Genomic DNA, 20,936 nt, shown 5'->3' on the forward strand with positions numbered 1-20,936 from the left:
ACTTCACTGGACAAAACTAAGATCATTTGATATTATGTTTAATTTCAGGTGTTAGGTGTTAATGCTATTTCTCCCCTTTTCCATGAGTGGATCAAGAGCAGTTATTATATGAGTCATTAAGATATGAACGTTACCAATTGTCCACAGTTTGTCCAACTGATCTGTTTGTGTCAGGCATCATTTTATGATGTAAATCCTGTCAGCAGCAGCCTGAGCAGCACAGAGACACACAAACAGGTGAACTGCAGCCTCTCAGGTGAGTTCTAATTTCATTGTGAAAGATATAGCCATAAGTTGAATGAAAAATAATACAAATAGAAGTTTTTTAGATGATTTAAAGATAGGTTTGAGCATCACTGTGGCTCTGTCATGAAACTCTCGTTGTGAGTTGAGTTGTGTCGCCCAAATCCACAAACTGAAAGAAGGACAGAATCTCAGGAGAGGTTTGAAAACGTAACAGCAGCGAGTTACAGAGCAGCATATTACCTACAGGTTTCTATACATTTATTTTATTGTAACATTTATTGACAGTCTATGATATGTTGATATATTTATTTTGGTCTCAGATTCATAGTTAAGTAGTCCATCTGTAAAATCAAATATAAAAATCAGAGAAGAAATTATGATACAAGTCCGGTTTCAAGCAAGTCAGCAAATGCATATTCAGTAAAGTAAACATTTTGCAGAGTCAGGCTCTTCATGCGTGTATGCGTGTGAGCACATGTGCCTATGAAAGCAAAAAGAGACATAAAGAGAAAGTACACATACACAATTATTTTAGCCGTCCAACAAAAAATGTCCCTACCAAAGTTAAAACCAAACCCACACCCTTGGCAACACACTGCTTGTTTGAGAGGGAGATGGGGGGGTCATCAGTAAGCAGGACTACAGCAGCGTGGCTCACCACAGTTATTGCCTGCTGTGAGGCTGTAGTGGAGACATGTTTCATCGTGGGTTGGCTCGGTGCGTGGACCGACCTGAGTAAATGGAAAAACCTTAATACGTTTCTTTTTTTTATGAGTAGGAGATGTACATTATGTGAATGCCTATATGGTGTTTTTTGACCATTTATTTTGCAGTTAACACTTTGTAACTGTTTCTTTGTCTTCCACTCATTTACTTGCACTTCCTTAACTCCATGTAGGATCTCAGTATACCTGCAACATTTACTCTTCTCAGCACAAACCCACATCACTTAGACAACTAACATTTTGAGACCATATCAGGTGTGTTTAACGCATTTCAATGCATGCAGTTACAGTATGAGAGCACATAGGGGTGTAACTACCAAATGTTTGCTGTCATATTGATTCATGTGCATGCATAAAAAGAATTCCTTTTGACCTGCCAACATGTGAAAGAATTTAGCACACATGGCTTCTTTAATATGATTTTAAGTAGTGGAACTAAGCCATAAAAATGGTGGAGATGGCTATTCAAACTGATAACCTTGACTGGTATACAAAATGGGACAGAATCCATGTATCTTTTCACCAGCTAGCCATATTCAATAAGGCAAATGTTTAGTGCGTCTTGGATATGATCCATAGATGGGAAAAGTGTAGCTATAACAAAAGTGAGGTAATATATATACCGTAATATACTTCAAACATATAACTATCCAATGTTAATATACTCTCTTGCCCCTCATCAGCCTCCCACTAGAAAAATCTGGGTGACAACAAATATGTTTAATAACATAGTGCAACGTGCAAGGAGACATTTGAGGAAAGAGTGTGTTTGGATTGAAAGTTTCAGAGTGTGTGTTCCATGTTTCCCAGGAGAAATCAGTGTTATCACAGTATAGACCTGAGGCTAGTCAGTTTATCAACAGATTTCACTCAGTCATTCATAATGTTCCAAGTTTGTGTGTGTGTGTGTATGTGTGTGTGTGTGTGTGTGTGTGTGTGTGTGTGTGTGTGTGTGTGTGTGTGTGCGCGTGCGTGCGTGTGTGTGCGTGTGTGTGCGTGTGTGTGTGTGTTATTGATACCGGACAGGGTCACAAGCCTAAGGCAAGGACGTTGATGTCACAGCTCGCCTTCTAGCGGTCCAATCAGAGTAGCAGCGGGGTGCAAAGTCCCGCCCACGCACCTACCTGCTCCCTGCTGAACACACCACCTGTCCTCCTATTACATTCTCATCCTTTTTGTTTTTTTTTTTTTCTTTTTGAAACATGTCCATACAGTGCACCCTAGCTCATAGAATCATCCACTTTCCCTCTCATTGAAATTAAAACCCATGCTTGCCTAACGTACATCTAATTTACTGAGATGTAGCCTTACACAAAATGCTAATTAGAAACACAGCAGAAACAGCAGTTGCAGAGTTAATCAGTATATGAATAAACATGAACAGGAACACTGCTGCATAAACAGGAGCCATTGACTGATGCAGATACATATTCAACAGAAACACTGATCTTCTTTTGACTTACAATCACTCTATCATGTACAATGTCATGCACACTGTTTGAGTTGGACACAGAGATGGCAAGGCTGAAATGAATGAATGACTCCAGATGGTTGTTAGCAACAGGCGTCTTCTGCCCTGTACAGCGACAACGTGCTTTGTGGTCATGGGTGTGAAAATGCGAATGTAAAGGTCATGTCCTTACCCAGTGGTGTCAGGTAAAGTAGCTTTTTACAAGTTTTAAAAAGCCTCATGTCGTGACCTCTTCTTGTTAAGGTTTTGTAGAGTCTCCCTGGAATAAAAAAACAATCAAACAAAGATGGAAGGTTACCTTTGAGATTATCCTTTTTACTAATGTCCCTGAATTCAGCCTCATCACCGTTCACCAATCCAACTCTCTCACGCAGCCACATGCAATTTCAGTCAGCGACAAGCTTTTTTTTGTCATGCAATAATATGTAGCAGAGGCTGGAGCACAGGGCACTGCTCAGCTCATTACAGCATGTTCATTTATCACGGCATAAACACCATCATTTCTGTGACATCCTGACTGGTCAATCAAACGATTAGCTGTGTGATTAACGACTCAACAACAAACAATCTATCACTGATCTATTAACAATCAACAGACAATCAATGGCTGGTCCACAGCTAGTCAATCTCTAGCATACTCTGATGGAGGACCCCACTATTTTTTTGTTCCTTGCTAGTTAGTATAGTAGGTGATAATATCCAGATATGATTTTTCCATATCATGGTGTGTCCATATTTAGATGTAGCTTTCTGTGTGTTCATGTATTCATATTAGTAATAATTCACCATTGTGTTGAATATTAAAAAAAAAAGAAGCTAAGACAGAGTAACTATCAGGTAGTCTGTTCTATTTCTGTCTCCACCTGAGGGTCGATACAGGAGGAGAGAGAGAATGAGAGATGGAATAAAAAGCAAGTGAGAATGAAAGAAGAGGAATGCCATGTAGCTCCCCTTTAAGCCTGGGAGGGAGGGAGGAGAAGAGAAGAGGGATCCCTCTGAGTCAGCCTTGGAGTTTTCCTCCCTCCTTTCTTCCTCCTCCTCCTCCTCCCACTATAATTTACAACACTCCTGCCCTCCTCACTTTTCTTTTTTTTCTGCAGCCTTCTTCTTTTGCTCCACACCTTCTTCTGACTCTGTCATTCACAAAAAGCAGTTTCTCATTGTTTCATTTTTTTCTTTAAACTCAAGTCTGTATTTCTCTCTCTCTCTCTCTCTCTCTCTCTTTCTCTCTCTCTCTCTCTCTCTCTATCTCCCTCCCTCCCTCGACTCTCCCTCTCAGTTGAATACTGATGAGCCAGAGACTGCACCACTCCCTCACCCTCTTCTAAGCAAAAGAAGTCCTGTGAGGACGAACAGGCAGCATACCACAGCACACATTTAACTCAAAGCAATATGACTACCTCTCTTTCTTCTTATTTATTGGCTATCTACTTCATCCAATCTTGTATCTACTCTTGGGTCCACTCACCCTTTTCCACATCACTCTCTTATTTGCCAGCCACCTCGGCTTCTCCTTATCCATGTCCACCTCCATCCTTTTCATTAAACATATTTTTCTGCCCTTATAAATCACTTCTTTTTTGTGTTTTCATGTTCCACATGTCCTCTATCCTCCCTGCAGAACACTAACATGTATTCTCTCATTCATATATCACAGATTATGATGACCATCCGTGTTGCAGAGTCACCCCCCTCTTGCTCTTCTTTGTTGGGTGTGTGTGTGTGTGTGTGTGTGTGTGTGTGTGTGTGTAGGCCTTTATTAGTGTGTCTCTGGTTGTGTCCCCCTTGTTTCATAAAGATGCAACTCTATTCTCTCCCTGTTACATTGGATTGAGCTGAGGTTTAATAAAGAGTGCAGGGATCCAAATCTAATAACAGCTCCACTCTGGTTATTGGAATGCTCTCCACACTCACCTTCACACACTTTATTTTGCACACTCACTCTCTCATACACACACACACACACACACACACACACACACACGACTATATAGGCTGATATATGTACTGTTTATCCAGAAAAGCCTTACTCAGCAAGTCCCTCTCACACACTACATTACACTTACTGTACATCACAAGCAAACACACATAAGCCTTGTCAATTAGTAGCACATCATAAAAAAAAAAAGTTTTTTTAAAAAGTACAGTCGGAGCCGACCCAGAGGTCACGACCACAGAGGGGATCACTTGATGTGGAGACTGGATGATTGGGATTTCTGACACTGATGTATTTATTTTTGTTAACTTTATAATTAAATATAATCTAAATTCAGAATATATCATCACTTATGATAAATCCTATCTTTTTTGCTAGAGCTGCTGAAAATCAAGCTGCTGTACTCAAATTGGCAACAGAAAATTAAAAAATAAAATTAAAAATGCTAAAAAGTAACACATTTTCTTTCTTATAACTTAAGCTTAATGTTTTAAACTGTTGGTTAAAATCACTTGAAGTTTTTGTCTACCTGAGGCTCACATGCTCATACCTCTCAACTCTAGTGGTCAGAATGCTGAGAGCTGGTGTTTGTTAGTCGTTATGCTAAAGAGACGCAGAGAAAACTGAGAAGCAGAGCATTGGGCATGAAGTGAACAGCAGGGAGCAGCAACAGAATGGTAAAAAGTAGTCTGTTTCACCACACAGCTTCAGGTTACAACTATTTATTCATAAAAAAAAATGTGTGTGTAAGACGATGCTATCAAGGATAAATAATCAGGTGTGTCTACCAGCTAGATTGCTAATTGCTGTCATTTCTTTGCTTTGCGTCTGCATTATGCAACTGTGGAATATGGCTGCAGAAAATGTGCAGTCATTACTTAAAATGTGATGCTTTTAAATATATAAGTGCTAGAATTTACATCTGCTTTAAGACTGCAGTAAAAAAAAAAAAAAAGTGGAAACTGGAAAAATGAAAAGGCAAGTGAGAGATAATCTTCGTAGAGCAGTTAAATGGAAAGCATTCAGAATAGTGTGCAACATCTCAAGAGACAAATTGAAGTGGCGTGATGCACAATGCCCACACCAAATTTCATTCAGCAGTTAAGAATTAAATAGTTGCACACACTGGTTAATCATCCCCTCCCAATATATTATTTCCCACATTTAATATTGCTATGTAATAATATAGCACAATATTTCCATTTGGTATGACATCAGAGATATGCAGTTTCTCCATGTTTCTTACAGCAAATCTAATGCGAAATCCTATTGTGGCATTTTATGGAAATCAAGCTGTATTTTGGCTTTGGCAAGTCTTTCATGGCATCTTTGTCTGAATCAGTGTGAGTGCATCAGTGGCAGGGAGCCATCAGCCTCTCTCAGCACAGCTGCATCCTTTATTGTCTGTTTCTGCAGGCAAATACAGGAGTCTGACGCACCCACTGTTACCTGGGAAAAATATGTTTGTGTGTTTGTGTGTCCTGAAAAGTCTACTCCTTACCTCACCAGCTGTCACGCATTCATTCATTCATGACAGTTACAGTCACTCTGTACAAGTGCATGTACGTGTGTGTGTGTGTGTGTGTGTGTGTGTCGTTACTCAGTATACAGAGAAACAAAGATGGTGAGATTGCTATAAGAAAATGAATGACTCAGCTGAAAGCAACACAGCAAAGCTAAGCAAGAATTAAAATGAGCTCAAATGGTCGTCAAGTACGTACAGACACACACACGCGCACACACACACACACTCACGCTCACTCGAGCAGGGATGCATTGAAGCTTGCAGGCATGGTGTGTGAAGAGTATAAATAGCTCTGCATCCTCACTGATGCTATTTTTGAACCAGGAGTCGTGACTGACTTATCCAAGGGCAAAACTCAGAAGTCACACATACACATACACACACACACACACACACACAAGTATACTGTATCAGACTTTTCACCAGACAGCAGTCTTGTTGGACAGTCATGAATAACTAGGCGCATGTCGAAACATAGCTCTTTCCCTTTGTCAGCTTGTGTCTGTCTTTAGCTGCCTCTCATCTCTCTTTGTCATTGCTGAATGAAAGCCTCTTTTTGTCAGATTCTTCTCCTTTGTTTCATTCTCTGGGGCTCTATATCATGCTGCTGTCATATCTGGTCACATTTTAAGCTTTGTGTCTATGTTATTTTATATAAGCTTAGAATTTTTCCTTAATGGAGCTATATAGATACTACAATATACAATCTACTGCGGTAACATGCTGTGAATTTCTATAAGGCCATACAATACAATATGTTGGACCGGGGTTACAGAATATACAAGGACTTACTGTCCAGTACACATGGACATGTTCAGTGTTTAATTGGTATTGTGTGTTATTTTGTCTGTCTATGACAAAGAAAAATAGAAATAATTGACAATTGATGAATGCCAGTGGCTGTATGTACAGTATTGAAACACTGGTGATACTCTGAGTTGTCAGTTTATTTCGGTATACTATACACCCTGCACACAATTATATGTCACATGACTGCTATGTGTGGTAGACCAGAAATCACATCTCAATTCAACATTGCTTTACACAAGGTCATCTTGTCAGACTTTGTCTTAATGCCGAAAACCACACTGATAGGACTGGATGATACGACCAAAAATCTCTATGATGATAAAATATCACAAATAGTTCATTAATGATAAAAGTAACTAAATATTTTTACTACATTAGTGCATAATATTTAATTTCTCATGCTGACTGGGTTGTCAAACTAATCTCAGTTAAATTAAAGTATATTGGATTCAGGCAGTTTATTTATAATTGTAATATGCGTAAAGATGGGTTGGCAAGGGATGCAAAATGTTGGTAATTCAGTACATCAGGTTTATTGCCTAGCCATTGATGCTGAGCTTGTGAGCATAGGATCATCAAAACTGGACCATCGAGTGTAAAAAAAAAAAAAAAAGCTGCTTGTCAGACAAAGTCAAGCCCTTTCTACATTATGCAGATTAAAAAAAAATCTGAAAATAGCAGCATGAATCCATGGAGTCATCCTGTTAGGCACTAACAGCACAGGCTTGTGGTGGCAGTGTGATTGTGTGTTTCAGTACACATTAGCGCATCAGGGTGTCCGATACCCACTGACGAATGGCTAAACAAGACAGCATATTTTAGCATTTTTGATAACCAAGTTTTTGTCCCTTATGGCTACAGTTTATCCACACCACCATCATAATGATGCACCATGTTTCAAGGCACATATTGTCATCAAATGGTTTCAGAAACATGACTGTGGTGCTGTTGAAACTACAGCAACAGTCACTCAGCTCCACTCACAATATTCCCGTAGAGCTTATCCAGTAATTCCCAGACAAATTAATGCTGTTCTAATGCCTAAAGGAAGTGTACGTAATAAACTGACTACTAAGTGTATAGCCATGTGTGTAATGGTGAATGTGTGTGTATGTTCATGTGTAAGTATGTGTATGCAAGCATGCCAACATATGCTGTGTCTTTGCTCCCCCTAGTTTACCTGTGGAGGTGATTATGAATCAGCATGGCAGGTCACTGCTTCTAGTGATACAAGTTGACTTTTTATTGTGCAGTGGAGGGAAAAGCTGGTGTCCAGCTGAGGTGTTTATTGCCTTACGTAGCGAACTGGTCTTTACTTAAGCCCTGATAGACCTCCACAGAGAGAGGAACAGAGTAGGAAAAAAAAGTAATTTGTTTTGTACTGAAGCAACTCTTCTTAAAGACAGTCTTCAGTCTCCAGTGTATGCATGAGTCCCACTGACAGTATCTAAGTGTATTTCTTTTCCTGCTTGAGCTCAGCTATTGTTCATGCCGTTTCTTCAAGATAATTATTTATACAGGAGATATCCATTAGAGGAATAATTACTTTCTTCATTTTGACACTGGTATCCAGCTCTTGAGCTCTTATGTCTCAAATCTCAGAAATGAAGTTTCAAAGAAAAAGGGTTTTCAGTATGAACATTTGGCACTTTCAAACCAATTTTCTACTGCTCTTTCCTGTCTTTTTTCATCTAAATTCTAAGTTTGGGTTATTTCTAGTTGTATAACACACATGTAATATAGTCTCATAAAGCCATTACAATATATCCAGTATCCACCGACACAGAGCTACAGCAAGTATGTGTGGTTCCACCTTTCCTGACTGACTGAGGAGGGCTACTTACATCTTATGGTCTTGAACCATAGAAGGCTATACTTCAAGTAGTCCCTAAAAATGTTTGAGTGGTGGCTTTTTTAAGTCTTTTTTTTTTTTTCAAAAATAAAAATATGAGCATTAGCAAAAGTTTGTCAAAGTCATCCATAGACTTATCAGAGCATCTATGAGCTAATTGTCAAATGACTCAGTAGTCTATTAAGCCTTCTCTCTGCACCCCTTGATGCAAAGTGGCCAGTTATCTTTCAAACAATCAGCTAGCAATATCTCAGACTATGACCTGGCAGAGTGGATTAGTGAGTACAGTTGTTTAAAGTCACCAGCAGTTTAAGACTGCTGGCAAGTGAGTGTTACAAACCACAGCCTGTGCTTTCTTGAATGCAGTGTAATCAAACTACAAAGCTCTGGAGTGACTATTTTTCAGTGTTCTTGCAACCTTGCAAATAGTTTGTTTTGGGATTTGATTTGTTTATCTAAGGGACCCTTAACTTTGAGAAATTACATTGTTTTGTTGTTTTCATACAATGACTACTGGCTTGTCTCATTGTATTACATATGGCTCAATGTGGACACCAGAGGGACCAACAATACAAGCAGTGAAACACTCTTTTTCTTTACTTAAGTGTTACTTTTGTGTCTTGCAACACGTGTGACACAGTGAGTATGAATGTTTCTGGCAGAAAAGATCCAAAAAATCAATGCACACTCTTGAAAAACTTGACTGCAGGCAGGCCTTTTCCTTCTACAATCTGCAACTAGGGCTATAGTTGCTACCTGGCGTTGGTCCCAGAGCAGTCTGGTTGGAAGAAAAAATCAACACGGCACACATATTGTAAATCCACCTGCACATACATGCACTGTTTGAGTTCCTTCCTGCCACTTGGCTCCTATGAGCCCACATCTGACTCACAGGGACAGTTGTCATGCCAACACAGTGTTGGCAAGCGCCAAAACTGAGTGGCAGTGTAAGGTAGAGGTTAGTCACACAGCAGGGAACTCTCTAAGTGCATGTTAGGGCATGTATGTACTGTATAGGCATGCCTATTTGCTATGTGGACATTTTGCTTACATGCGCGTGGTGTGTGCCTTTGTGTGAGATGTAAAGTGTTGTATAGCAAATTAACGTAGATCTAGCTACACTGTATGTATCAACCACTGTAATTTAGCCAAAATAATTATCATGTCTATTTTGAGAAAGACTTGTTAAGAGTGTAAGAGGGGCAGTGAGATTTTGTCCACTGTGTTTATCCTCTCTCTGTGTGTTTATGTTGTGTCTGTGCTCTCACGCGCTGAGGGCATTGTGAGGATTATTATATGTTATGTACTAATATGCCTCTGTGGGAGTGTGTGTGTGTGCTGTATGTGTACATATTTCACAGACCTTTTCTTGACTTCACAGGCATTGGGTGTGTTTAAAGTTGAATTGAAGGGGGTGTTTGTATGTACATATATATGTTTGTGCGTGATTGCAATTGCCTACAGTGTGACTGGGTGAATGTAGATATTTCAAATTTATAAAATAGTTTTTTGACATGCATTTCCTGTGTGAATTTTGCTTGCATTCTTACATACTCAGTGGTCGATTCTGTCCAAATTGTCAAGCATTGGTGTCAAGGACCAGAAATGGATTAGTAGCGTGGGGGAGAAGGGAGTGAGGGAAGTGTGCGAGGGCGGCCTAGAAGATCAATCAGAGGTCTCACCTTTTCTTTCATTTCTGTCAATGGGGAACAGAGAGCACAGCCAGCACCTGTCTACTGCAGGGACACCATTACAGTATAGACGGGCACACTGACAGAGACAAAGAGAGGGATGGAGAAGGTCCTTCAGAAACACAGAGAGGTGGGGAGAGAGAGATAATAAAGGGTTTAAAAGAGGGAAAAAGAGACAGAGAGGGAGTTTGTTCTCAGGAGACAGGCAGGGTAAAGTTGTGTTAAGCTGAGATCAGAGAGGGGGATCAGTCCATGCATCCTCCGTGTGCTGAGTGTCATGGGTTTTTTTTTTTTTTTTACTGCCGGGAGTCGATAAACAGCTATTCTCCCCTTTCACCTGCAGCTTCTCGCTAATCTAGTGTACGTTGAGCCTAGCAGAGACTAAACATGTTGTGGTTTTCTGGATTTGCATTTCAAGTTCATGAATTAATTTTCCTTCTTTCTTTCTTTCTTTTTTTTAAAGAGCATGTAAGTAGACTAACTTATGGTAAATTGCTCTGTTTCAATGTACAGGATGACAGCTTGATCAGCTTACTTGAAACAGCCACTGAGAAACAATTCTGTTGCTCTATGAAGACCATTAAAAGTTCTATTGGCATGATCTGCCTGGATAAAAGACAACACGCAGCCAGGAAAAAACCTGGAGAGACCGTGCTTTGAGATTTATAAACTTATTGTTTCCAACCAGGCTGATTTAAACATGACAGATGACTCACCGGGTCTCTGAACAGGAATCAGATGAACTTGCATTTTGGGGGAAGTAAGATGTGGGCATAGTGCAGCAGTAGGTTCTGGAGAAAATTATCTGTGTCATTTACATGATACAGGAAAGAATCATGTGAATGGCTGATGGTTAGTTGAACTTTTACTATCATGTCACTTATGATGAAGTCCGGTTGGCTGCTTCTCATAGTGCCCTCAGGTTACATCATCGTGACATGTCCCCACATGCCGGAGTAGAATATAGTTTGGAGGAAGTAGACTACATCATTTAGCAGGCTGTCTGCTGGCTGCAACATCACACTGCCGTATCCTAGCAACCAGTTTAGAAGAAGGGCTCACTCAGGCAAAGCTTCAGTTCCAGCTGGTGATCTCTGAGGAGTCTTAGTGTGTGTGGATGTGTACGTATGTGTGTGTGTGTGTGTTAGCTTGCTGGGATAATGGATGAGTGTTGTAGAAATGAGCGTGCTGGCTCAGTCCAGCAGGGAAGATCAATATCAACTATACATTCATCTCTAATTACCACAGCGGAACTTAGAAGGAATCTCTCTCTTTCTCCTTCCCGCCCTCTTGCTCTCTTTAACCATCTCTCCTTCCTTTTTTTTCCCCCTTTCTCTCCTGATCTCCTCCAACTTCTTCTCTCTACTTTTGTAGTCGTTCACTACTCTCTTTTTAAATCGTTTATTGATATGAAAAAGAATTAAACCTGTATGTTGTCCAAACAGCTCAGTACTGTACATTAGTTACAGACCAATATTTTCACATAGCTTCTCCCACCTTGCATCAGTGTACTGTAAGAGTTAATAATGTTTGTGTATTTGTAAAACTAAAATCTTTCTCTCCTCCTCTCTCTTGTCTCTCCTTCCCTCCTCCTCTATGCACACCTCATTATAATTTATGAACCCAGAACATAAAAAGCTAAATACCTCACTCTGCTATAGGGGTCTTTGTGCTTTATTGTCTCTTTTCCAAGGCTTTCTAAAGGCTCCACAACCTCACAATGATGACAGCTGGGTTTGTTTTATGACAATATCTGACTAATTTAGATCTCCCCTGTTCTCTCTCTGTCAGTGCTGAGTATAGGGGAAGGAGGTTTCTGGGAAGGCACAGTCAAAGGGAGGACTGGCTGGTTTCCAGCAGACTGTGTGGAAGAAGTTCAGATGAGGCAGTATGACCCACGGTTAGGTAAGATGCCTGCATGCACACAAACAAACACACACGCACTGTACTGTCACACTCCAACAATTTTCTGTCTTGCTGTAGTGTGTTGCACCGCTGGTTGGTTGTAGCTCTGTCCATGGTGCTGAAAAGCAAAGTAAGTCTGTTCATGGTTTCAGGGGAGCTGCATTTGTTATCTACAGGGGTAAACAAATAATCTGGTAGTCAAAATACTTTAACTTTTAATTACGCTGTGAATTCATTTAGAAATGTTTGAAACTTTTTATATGATTACAAATTGTCTAGTTCCAGATCACATTCTTGATTTTCCCACTCAGTGCGTGTCTATTCATTTTAATAAACCACTTATGTGACTACAGAAATCCTCTCCGTAAAATACCTTTCCTGCAACCGCCCCGTGCTATCTACAATATCAGATATAGATTCTAATGAAAAATTCTTAGTAGTCATTTTTATGATTCGATTGATCAACAATATAAAAAAAACAATGTTCAAAGCAGCAATGACATTACTTGTGCATCACAGCACATTGCAGTATTATCTAACTACTCACTTCTGACCAGGCAGATAAATAAACACCAGCAAGGCCAGTAGGACACCAAGTGAACCAAATGTATTTTTTCCACTTGACACAGGGATTTGTGAGCTACAACCCTTTTTGTTGAGGCAATAGTAATTTTTAACATAGTTTAAGTGCATTCTCACCAAATGTACAATACTCCAGAAAAGTTTGGAAGTTGTACAGAATTATTATGTTTAATGCTTTGAACTTTGGCCAGGCAACGCAGGAGTAGCAATTTTGTTTTAAGTTACAATTCAAATAATTTACTTATTCTAATACCTAATTTCCTTGGGTTAACTGTCAAAGCATTGGAAAAATAGGCATTTTGTATTTAAATGTGAAATTGATGACAACTGATTAAATTTAAAATTTGAATCCCTGATTCTTAATGGTGGGGAGTCCTGTATATCCACCTGTTTTGACAACATAAGCATCTGATTATGTTGCATCTGCACTTGAATAACATTCTGTATGTGTTCCCATCATAACATTGGGCTACCAAAGTACATTGTCAAATGGCTCATTTTAAAAATGAATTTGAAGATGTCTGGAAAAACAAAAACATTCGAACTATACACATGTAAGAAACAATATACTTGTCCATACTTGAAATTTCATACATTAGAAGCTACATATAGCAGATCTGCAAGGCCTTTTTTATCACAGTATTTCTCTGTTTCAAGATCTCTTTTAATAATGTAAGCTAAGGTGCTGAAAGACTGTGGGTGTTTGATAATTTCTCTTTTAGAACAACTTGTTGCCTATTAAAAGTATTCAAAGCTTGTTTTTTCTCTTTCATTAGTTGACATTTGCCTCCCATGTTAAGTGCTGACTGTCTTTAGTTTTCCACTGAGGACTGTCAAGCTTTCAGTGACACTTAATTAGTGCCTAATTAAACGCAGGTGCACTGGAAAGGTCGACCAGTTTAGATTGTGTTAAAAACATGTAGACAGTGAAAGCATCAATTACAAGGTAAAAGGATATTTCCTAGCAATACATCAGCAAAATAACAATAAAATGACATAAACATTTTATAATTCACATATTCTTTGCGTATGTTTTCTCAGTTTCAAAATGTCTCACTTTTAATTTGTCGTGTTTTTAACAACAGTTCGGGGTTATTCAAAACACTGCAGTGGCAGAAAACAGCATTGGCTTTGGAAAGCTCACACACACATACATTACAAATAAATTAAGATGCTCAGTTCAGTAATTTGCACTGTAAAAAAATTATTGTGTTCTGACAACAAATGAACCCACAGTTTGAAAAACTTCATCCTCAAATCCACCCACTTCATTATATTATACCATCAATCTGTGATGTTCAGTGCTTTACAGGAGTTATTTTGTGATATGTTGTAATTTATTTTTTGGTGTACTTGCTTGACCAGAGCCCACCTCGTCAACCTCTACGTCAGTGTGTTATTTGTCACAATGTTTTTCAACGGCCATCTGAGAATGTGCCTGAACTTGAGCATTGCATGTTTCATATCGGTAGACAGGAAGCAGTCGTGTTTGAGATTATATGTCAAGGGACCAATTTTATTTTCTTTGCCAGAGAATAAACAGAAAGTAATGTCCCTTACTCAAAATTACTCGAAATTCAACTTACCTCGCTAGTTGCTTTGCATTACACTTTATTTTTACTTTTTTTAAAATCAGAAATCAGCCTGTCTCTTCAGCAAAGGATTTCTTGCTCTTTTCTGATTTTTTTTTTAATCATGAGAAAAAATCACCAAAATATGACATTAATCGCTGATGTTTTAGAGAACTAAAAATTACTATTTTGTGTGGATTATCATCCTTACTACACACTGTAAATATGTGCTGACCATGATGAATCTGCTATTCATGCTACTGTGACAGATTTGAAATGAACCCGTTGTAAACAACTGGGAGTACATCAGATTAATGTGACCACATCCCTATTTAGACTGTCATTTAATTAGCAGATGGCACATTTTGTTTGCTGTGGTCTCAGGGGCAGCAACATGTGCAGCACTGACAGTGGATTTGATTTCAATTCTGTGCAGCACCAACAAAAAGACATCATGAGAAACATCTGGTCATTGTGTGAGAAAGTTAAGCGCGATGTATTGTGTGTTTGTGCGTTGCAGAAGGTACATATACTGGGAATGGGACAAGGATAAGTTTGTCATAAATATCTCTCCTTGCATGTTTGCCATGCATCTCCTGGGACCTATTTCTGGAGCAATTTGGGGCATTTTCCCTTTTCAAAGGGTTGTTGAGGGATTGAGGTTACCTCAGAGTAGGTGTGAAGAGATGAGAAAGGCCGGAATCTCTAAATACCCCATTTAAATGCATTGTGAGAAAAAGATAGGGGAAGGTGGGAAAAGAAAGGGCCAGATAGCGAAGGAGACGGATGGTGGAGCATACTCTAAAGGACAGCAAAGTGGAGATGGCAGAGCGTGTCTTTCAGAGAGGTAGAGAGAAAAAGAGCAAGGAGAGGGAGGGAAGGAGATGGGGCTGATATTGAGCCCCACTCACTCATAAATCCTGAAAAACTCAGAACCTTCAGATACCTATTTCTCAGGGATTAAAAATCTTCTGCCTCCCTTGTCCTTCCTCTCTGACATTGTCTGTCATTGCCTCTGTTTGATATTAAACTGGGATGCTTGGTTTTAGTCTTTAATCATCAGCATAATTATTTTTACTGTTATTATAAAGGCTGAAGTACACCAAGTACTAAGCGACCCAACCAAACCAGAGAGATTTTAGACTGAAAATCTCTAAATAAAATCAGATGGATTTGATTTGAATTCACCCACATACGCTGTTTCACTCTCAGATACATCACATTACAGAAGATAAAGATGCTCCAACCTCCGTTTCACTGTGACTTTAAACCGAGCCCCTTGGAACAGCACTTTTAGTGTAATGGCCCCACTCAGGAGTGCAGTATCACGTGACAAACACCCCAAAAGCATTTTCCCAATACGTAATCATCACAAAAACTGCTGTAAAACATTTAATAAATTTTTTGAGTGTCACAAACACCCAAAATGACTTTTTGTATGTTTATTATTTCATCCATTCTGTCCAAAGAAATTTGGAAAGAGAGACATTACTAAATTATTTTCATGCAGCTCATGTGTGCGTTGATACAGCAGGAAGTCAGTCAGTCTAGCCAAAGGACAAGGACAAGGGATGTGCAGAAAGCCTAATATTTGTATTTGTATCTATATTTGTTGAGGCAGCAAAATTATTTATATTTCTATTTGAATTCAAATAAAAGCGGAAATAGGCGTAAAAATCCCATTTTTGTTTTTATTACGCTTTTCATTTTAGGATATTAAAGCGTTAAAATACGTGTTTATGAATGAACTATCTCACAAAAGAGGTCTCCACACCAGGTCTCAAACTTGAGACCGCACTGGGGACTGCGCTGACTACTGAGCTAAACGGAGAGCATCGCCAACACGCAGACAGACCTCTATTTATTTATACACCCATAACACAGAGACAGCACATCATGTAACGTGTAGAGAAGAATTTTAAAGGAAATTCTTGCTTTGCACTTTTCATTTATTGTCTATTTTTTACAACCTTACTTTGTGGAAAGGAGAAGTAGAACAACAGGTTATAGAGTGTCGCTTGGGAGCACTTCACTCGTGTCAGTAGCTCAGCGTTATCTCTGGGGAACACCCCCAACTCCGGGAGTGATGTACAAATTAGGAAATGTGCATCATTTAGCAGCTGGATGTGACTCCCCTCGTTGGGACCTGCTGATAGACGTAACAGCGGAGCAGAGGAGAGAGACTGAGATAGCGATGCGACCAACCTGAGCGCTGGTATTTGACACATTTGGGTTTTTTTTCACACACCCCCCCCCCCAAAAAAAAATTAAAATATTTCTATGAAATAAATGTTTGTAAAAAACCCACTATACATGCTTTGCCGAATAATGTATTTGTATTCAGGCACAGCCCTACTCTCACCCGTCTCAGCTAAAGAAAAAAAAAAACTTATGAGCCCAGTGAGCAACTTTCATAGGCATGAATGTCTCAATATATCCATGCTTTATATTCAAATCTCTAAGACTAATTGAGCGCTTCATGCACTACATAAAATGTTGACAAGTCAGATATTTTGGAAACGTTAAATTCTATTCCTTGTAGATGAAGCAGTTTAGATTATGGTTGTGTGTAATAATCAAAATTAGAGTGCCGATTATATTATATTATAATACAGTACAATATAGTCAATATATTACTTAATAACTAATTTCTGAATCTACTGAGGCATTTCAAAGCTAATCTCAACCTCATCCCTAAATTCATCAACAGTGATACAACAGCAGAATAACAAAGGATAACACAGTAATACACACACTGGGATACACTAAAATACACACAGTATTGTTTATCTGAAGGCAACCATTGAGGCGTCACTGACAGTTAGGGCAATATGTCTCAAGCTAGTGAAGCAGGAAAGACGGCCCTGTCTACAATTAAGTAACCCAAATACTACAGCGTGCTCTCTCTCTCTCTCTTTCTCTATCTCTCTCTCTCTCACTCCCCCTTCTCTCCCTCTCTCTCTCTCTCTCTCTCTCTCACTCCCGCTTCTCTCCCTCTCTCTCTTTGCCCAGCCACTGTTCATCACCCATATGAGTCATGACTCTGAAAGTGCTATCCCTCTTTATCTATCTCTGCCTCCATCTCTTTTCTCTCCTCTCTGCCAGGTTTGAAAGAGCAATGATGGAGACGGGAAAGCCAAAAAAATGAAACGATGAAAAAAGCAGTTTCAGTTAGGGAGAGCAAAATGGGGATGGCAAAAAGCTAGCTAGCAAGCTATAGAGAGACAGACGGTGAGAGAGAAAGAGAAAGGAAGCAGGTGACTGCTGGAAAGAGCCGCAGTTAAAACCATCACTGACTCTCTTGGCTGTTATCTGTCACCACACTGCTGCTCTCTCTCAGCATGGCCAGGGCTACCTGCGGCCAACAGTTCATCTTCAACCAGCACTCGAGGGGACAGAGAGAGGGAGAAAAGACAAAGGAAAAGTGTAAAAGTCAAAGGGAAAAGAAAGGAAAAAAATAGGAAAGAGGAGGGCATGAGCAACTGATGGAGAAATAAGGGTGAAAAGCAAAGACTATTGATTGAACTCATTAAGAGTACAATGAGTGATGCAGCGGTGAAATGCTGCTGGCTGTGGGTAAATGATATGTGTTTGTGAGGTGTGCAGTATGTGTTATTATAAAAAAGCATCGCACAGAGAGTCGAGCATAATTTCTAAAATATAAAACAAAAAAAACTGAACAGTTGTTAAATCTGTAGAGTATGCCTGAATATCTTCACCCATCAGCATGCATGCTGCTGGCCTGTATGAGGGGGTTAATAGTAGATGTTTACCCGCGGTAATGGAGGGGATAATGATGTGAGTATGAACCGCTCTTCCCTTTCTAATGACGCTACCAAATTGCCGGGGGCCATTCGTTTTCAGCAATAGTACTGTTAATCTTTTGGCTACAATCTTTTGGGATCTTACAGCCCTCAAACCCAAACACCCTTCCCCCCCATCCTGCTATCCCCCAATAAGGAATTGGCATGTTACAGACAAATACACAGACAAATTCTGCAAAATGGTAAATGAAGCAGTGATGCATTTTAGTCCTCATTTCCATGATATTAGCCTTAGTTTTACTTAGGGCACCCTGTAGCCTTGGATGTCCTTAAAGACCTCTAAACACACACACACACTCACAGCATAACTATGCACATTTTTCTCTGTGATGGAATAAGTAATGCTTGATTTTCTCAATGGTTTGATATCTTAACAAGCATGCAAACTTTTATTTCTCCTCTCTTTCTCCATCCCTTTGCTCTCTTCACACCGCGGCACAGTTGAATGACTCACAGCCGCATGAATCAGCCCAGTCAGATCCAGCCTGAGCTATTTTTAGCCTGCCCATTAAGAAGTTTTGGAGTGTGTCTGCACTCCCCTAGAATGCTTAAACATCAGCGTTGCTGCGGCAGCTGAGACTGACATGGGCAGAGCAAGTTGGAGGGTAGGGTGGAGGAGAGGGGTAAGGAGGGATAGAGAGATGGTGCAATGGACTGGTGAGGGATCACACTGGTAATCATCCGGTCAAAACAGTGAACATATTAGCATAGTTTGCCCAACCATGGTGGGTCTGTTTGGGCCTTTTGTAGCTTGGCTCTTCCACACTCATGTCCGAGATGCAAGGTCAATAATTATTGCTGCCACTATGATGGATTTCAGTCATCATCTGAGCCGTTTTAGTGATTTTTATTTCACAATCCCCACTCAGTCAGTGATGAAAATGAATGACTTCCCATGCGATGCGTTTAAACATCTAAATTTTAAGAGCCCGATCCCAAAGACGAGCATAAAGAATAAAGTAAATTAATTGTGATGTAATCACTACATTCAGAGCAGCTTCCCTGCACAATTAGAAAGCCATCCTGTTTTGTGCCAGACAAAAGCAAAATCCCATAGAAAGACATGTCAGGTGTTATCTGTACGCATGTGACAACATACTACACGACTGAGACGTAGATACAAAGGCTTGATGAAACAGAGAAATTAACTCAATATTTAATTACGTCAGTTAGGTAGATGAACACTCTTGGAGCATCAGGACAGAGTCCATGGGAAAAAGGAGCCATATGTGGATGCTAGAAAGAGTTATTATCAAATCTCTTGTATTGCAGTATTTTTTTTTCCTTTGTTTAAATCAGATAGCTTATGGATGCATGCTGTAGTGGTGGGTGGTCCACTTTTCATTTGAAAAATCAAAAACGAGCCAGTGAACACCAATTATATGTGTAAAGCCAGCCATTTAAATGCATCACTCAGTTATAAGAGTTGATGATAGATGGAGCTCATGGACATCAGCTGCCGATGTTACTGGTGTTACACGGTGTGTGGCATATACTGATTACATTACTTGCCCACTGCCCATATTGTCATTTTGCTTTTTTTGTCGAAATAAAACCACGTGTCAGCGTCCCACGTTCATCAAATAAAAAAAAAAAATTTGTAAAGTGTTAAGCGTGTTATCAATACTCACTCAGACGACGGACGCTAAAATTATAAACTGAAAGTGTCTGCTCTGTGACCGTCCACAGCAGCAGCAGAATCGCAGCACAGAGTAGCGCAGTGAGACATCTGTCCTCCCTCCTGCTTTCTGTTGTAAACACACGTAGCTGTTAGCGAGCAGCTGCTCTCACGTCTCCCCAGGTCTCGGAGAAACTTTTCGGCAGAAACTCTCCCGCTCTCTGCCTGCTCAGCCTGCTCTTAGTGTGTCTCTCTTCGGATGGCAGGCAGGTTGCTCCAGTTCTGGTTCTAATGGGCAGTCGTCCTCTGGCTCGTCCATACGTCTGTGTGCGCTGCAGCCTGGCTGCACACGGAGGAGGACCTGCTGGCAGCAGCCTGAAGCCCGCTGTCACTAACTCTTAAGTAAGGGGAAGATCTAAACTAAAAATGTAACGTTAAATATCAAAGTAAGCGTTCTAAGGATAAGCGTCATCGAAGTATATCTTATCTTGTAAAATGTCCAGTGTAACCGGTAACACTGGTGTTTTCAGGAGTTTATTCAATGTATTAGAGGTTTAATTATTATTTTCATTATGAAAGGTTTCCTGTTGGTGTTGGTTGTCCTTATTGTCCTTATTTTAGTTTTTAGATTAATTCGGGGTATTCCAGGTAGAATTAAAAAGAAGTTAAAATGTTAAATCTGTCTTTCTGGAAAAGCATTATATCACAGGCAGATATCCACAGTATGAGGCAAAATACAGTGCATATATACATAACATACCCTCAACTCAGAGTGATTTGTTTTGATTGTTGGGGGTACATTTAAGTTATGTATTAGTCTGCTAACAAAGCATTTGCCCTCGTTTGACAGGAACCTGGTAAACTACTCTCTCTTCTCTTTTCCATCAGCCTCTTTCTTTCCTTTTTCCTTCCTATCCGTTTACTTTTCGTTCTCTGCTCTCTCATCTTTGTACCTCTACCCTCTGCTTTTTTCCCCCAGTTTGTCACGTTATCAGCATTCTAAGGACGAGACCAGTCCTCACCTTTCACACCTAGAATGTCACGCTAACACAATGAATATGAATGTTTTTTGCATGTGAACAAGGCCAGTCACACCAAAGACATGTCAGCTTCTTTCTTATCACACCTTTTCCCTCTTCTTATTGAGGAGGAGACAGGAAACTCCCCTTTTATTCAACCC

General features: G+C 39.8%; 1 protein-coding gene across 4 annotated transcripts in view; it reads left to right on the forward strand.

Moving 5' to 3' along the window:
- The window catches only part of shank3a (SH3 and multiple ankyrin repeat domains 3a), a 174,517-nt gene that overhangs the window by 118,701 nt on the left and 34,880 nt on the right, over positions 1-20,936 (forward strand). For all 4 annotated transcript variants that reach the window (XR_010928391.1, XM_067589522.1, XM_067589523.1 and 1 more), the window contains exon 14: positions 12,048-12,161. Coding sequence is in view for 3 of the 4 variants with exons in the window: in XM_067589522.1 (XP_067445623.1) it covers positions 12,048-12,161 (114 nt within the window). In the remaining variant the exon portion in view is untranslated. The remainder of the gene's footprint in view (positions 1-12,047; positions 12,162-20,936) is intronic.

Source organism: Thunnus thynnus, chromosome 5 (assembly GCF_963924715.1).
Source record: "Thunnus thynnus chromosome 5, fThuThy2.1, whole genome shotgun sequence".
Classification (NCBI taxonomy): Eukaryota; Metazoa; Chordata; class Actinopteri; order Scombriformes; family Scombridae; genus Thunnus; species Thunnus thynnus.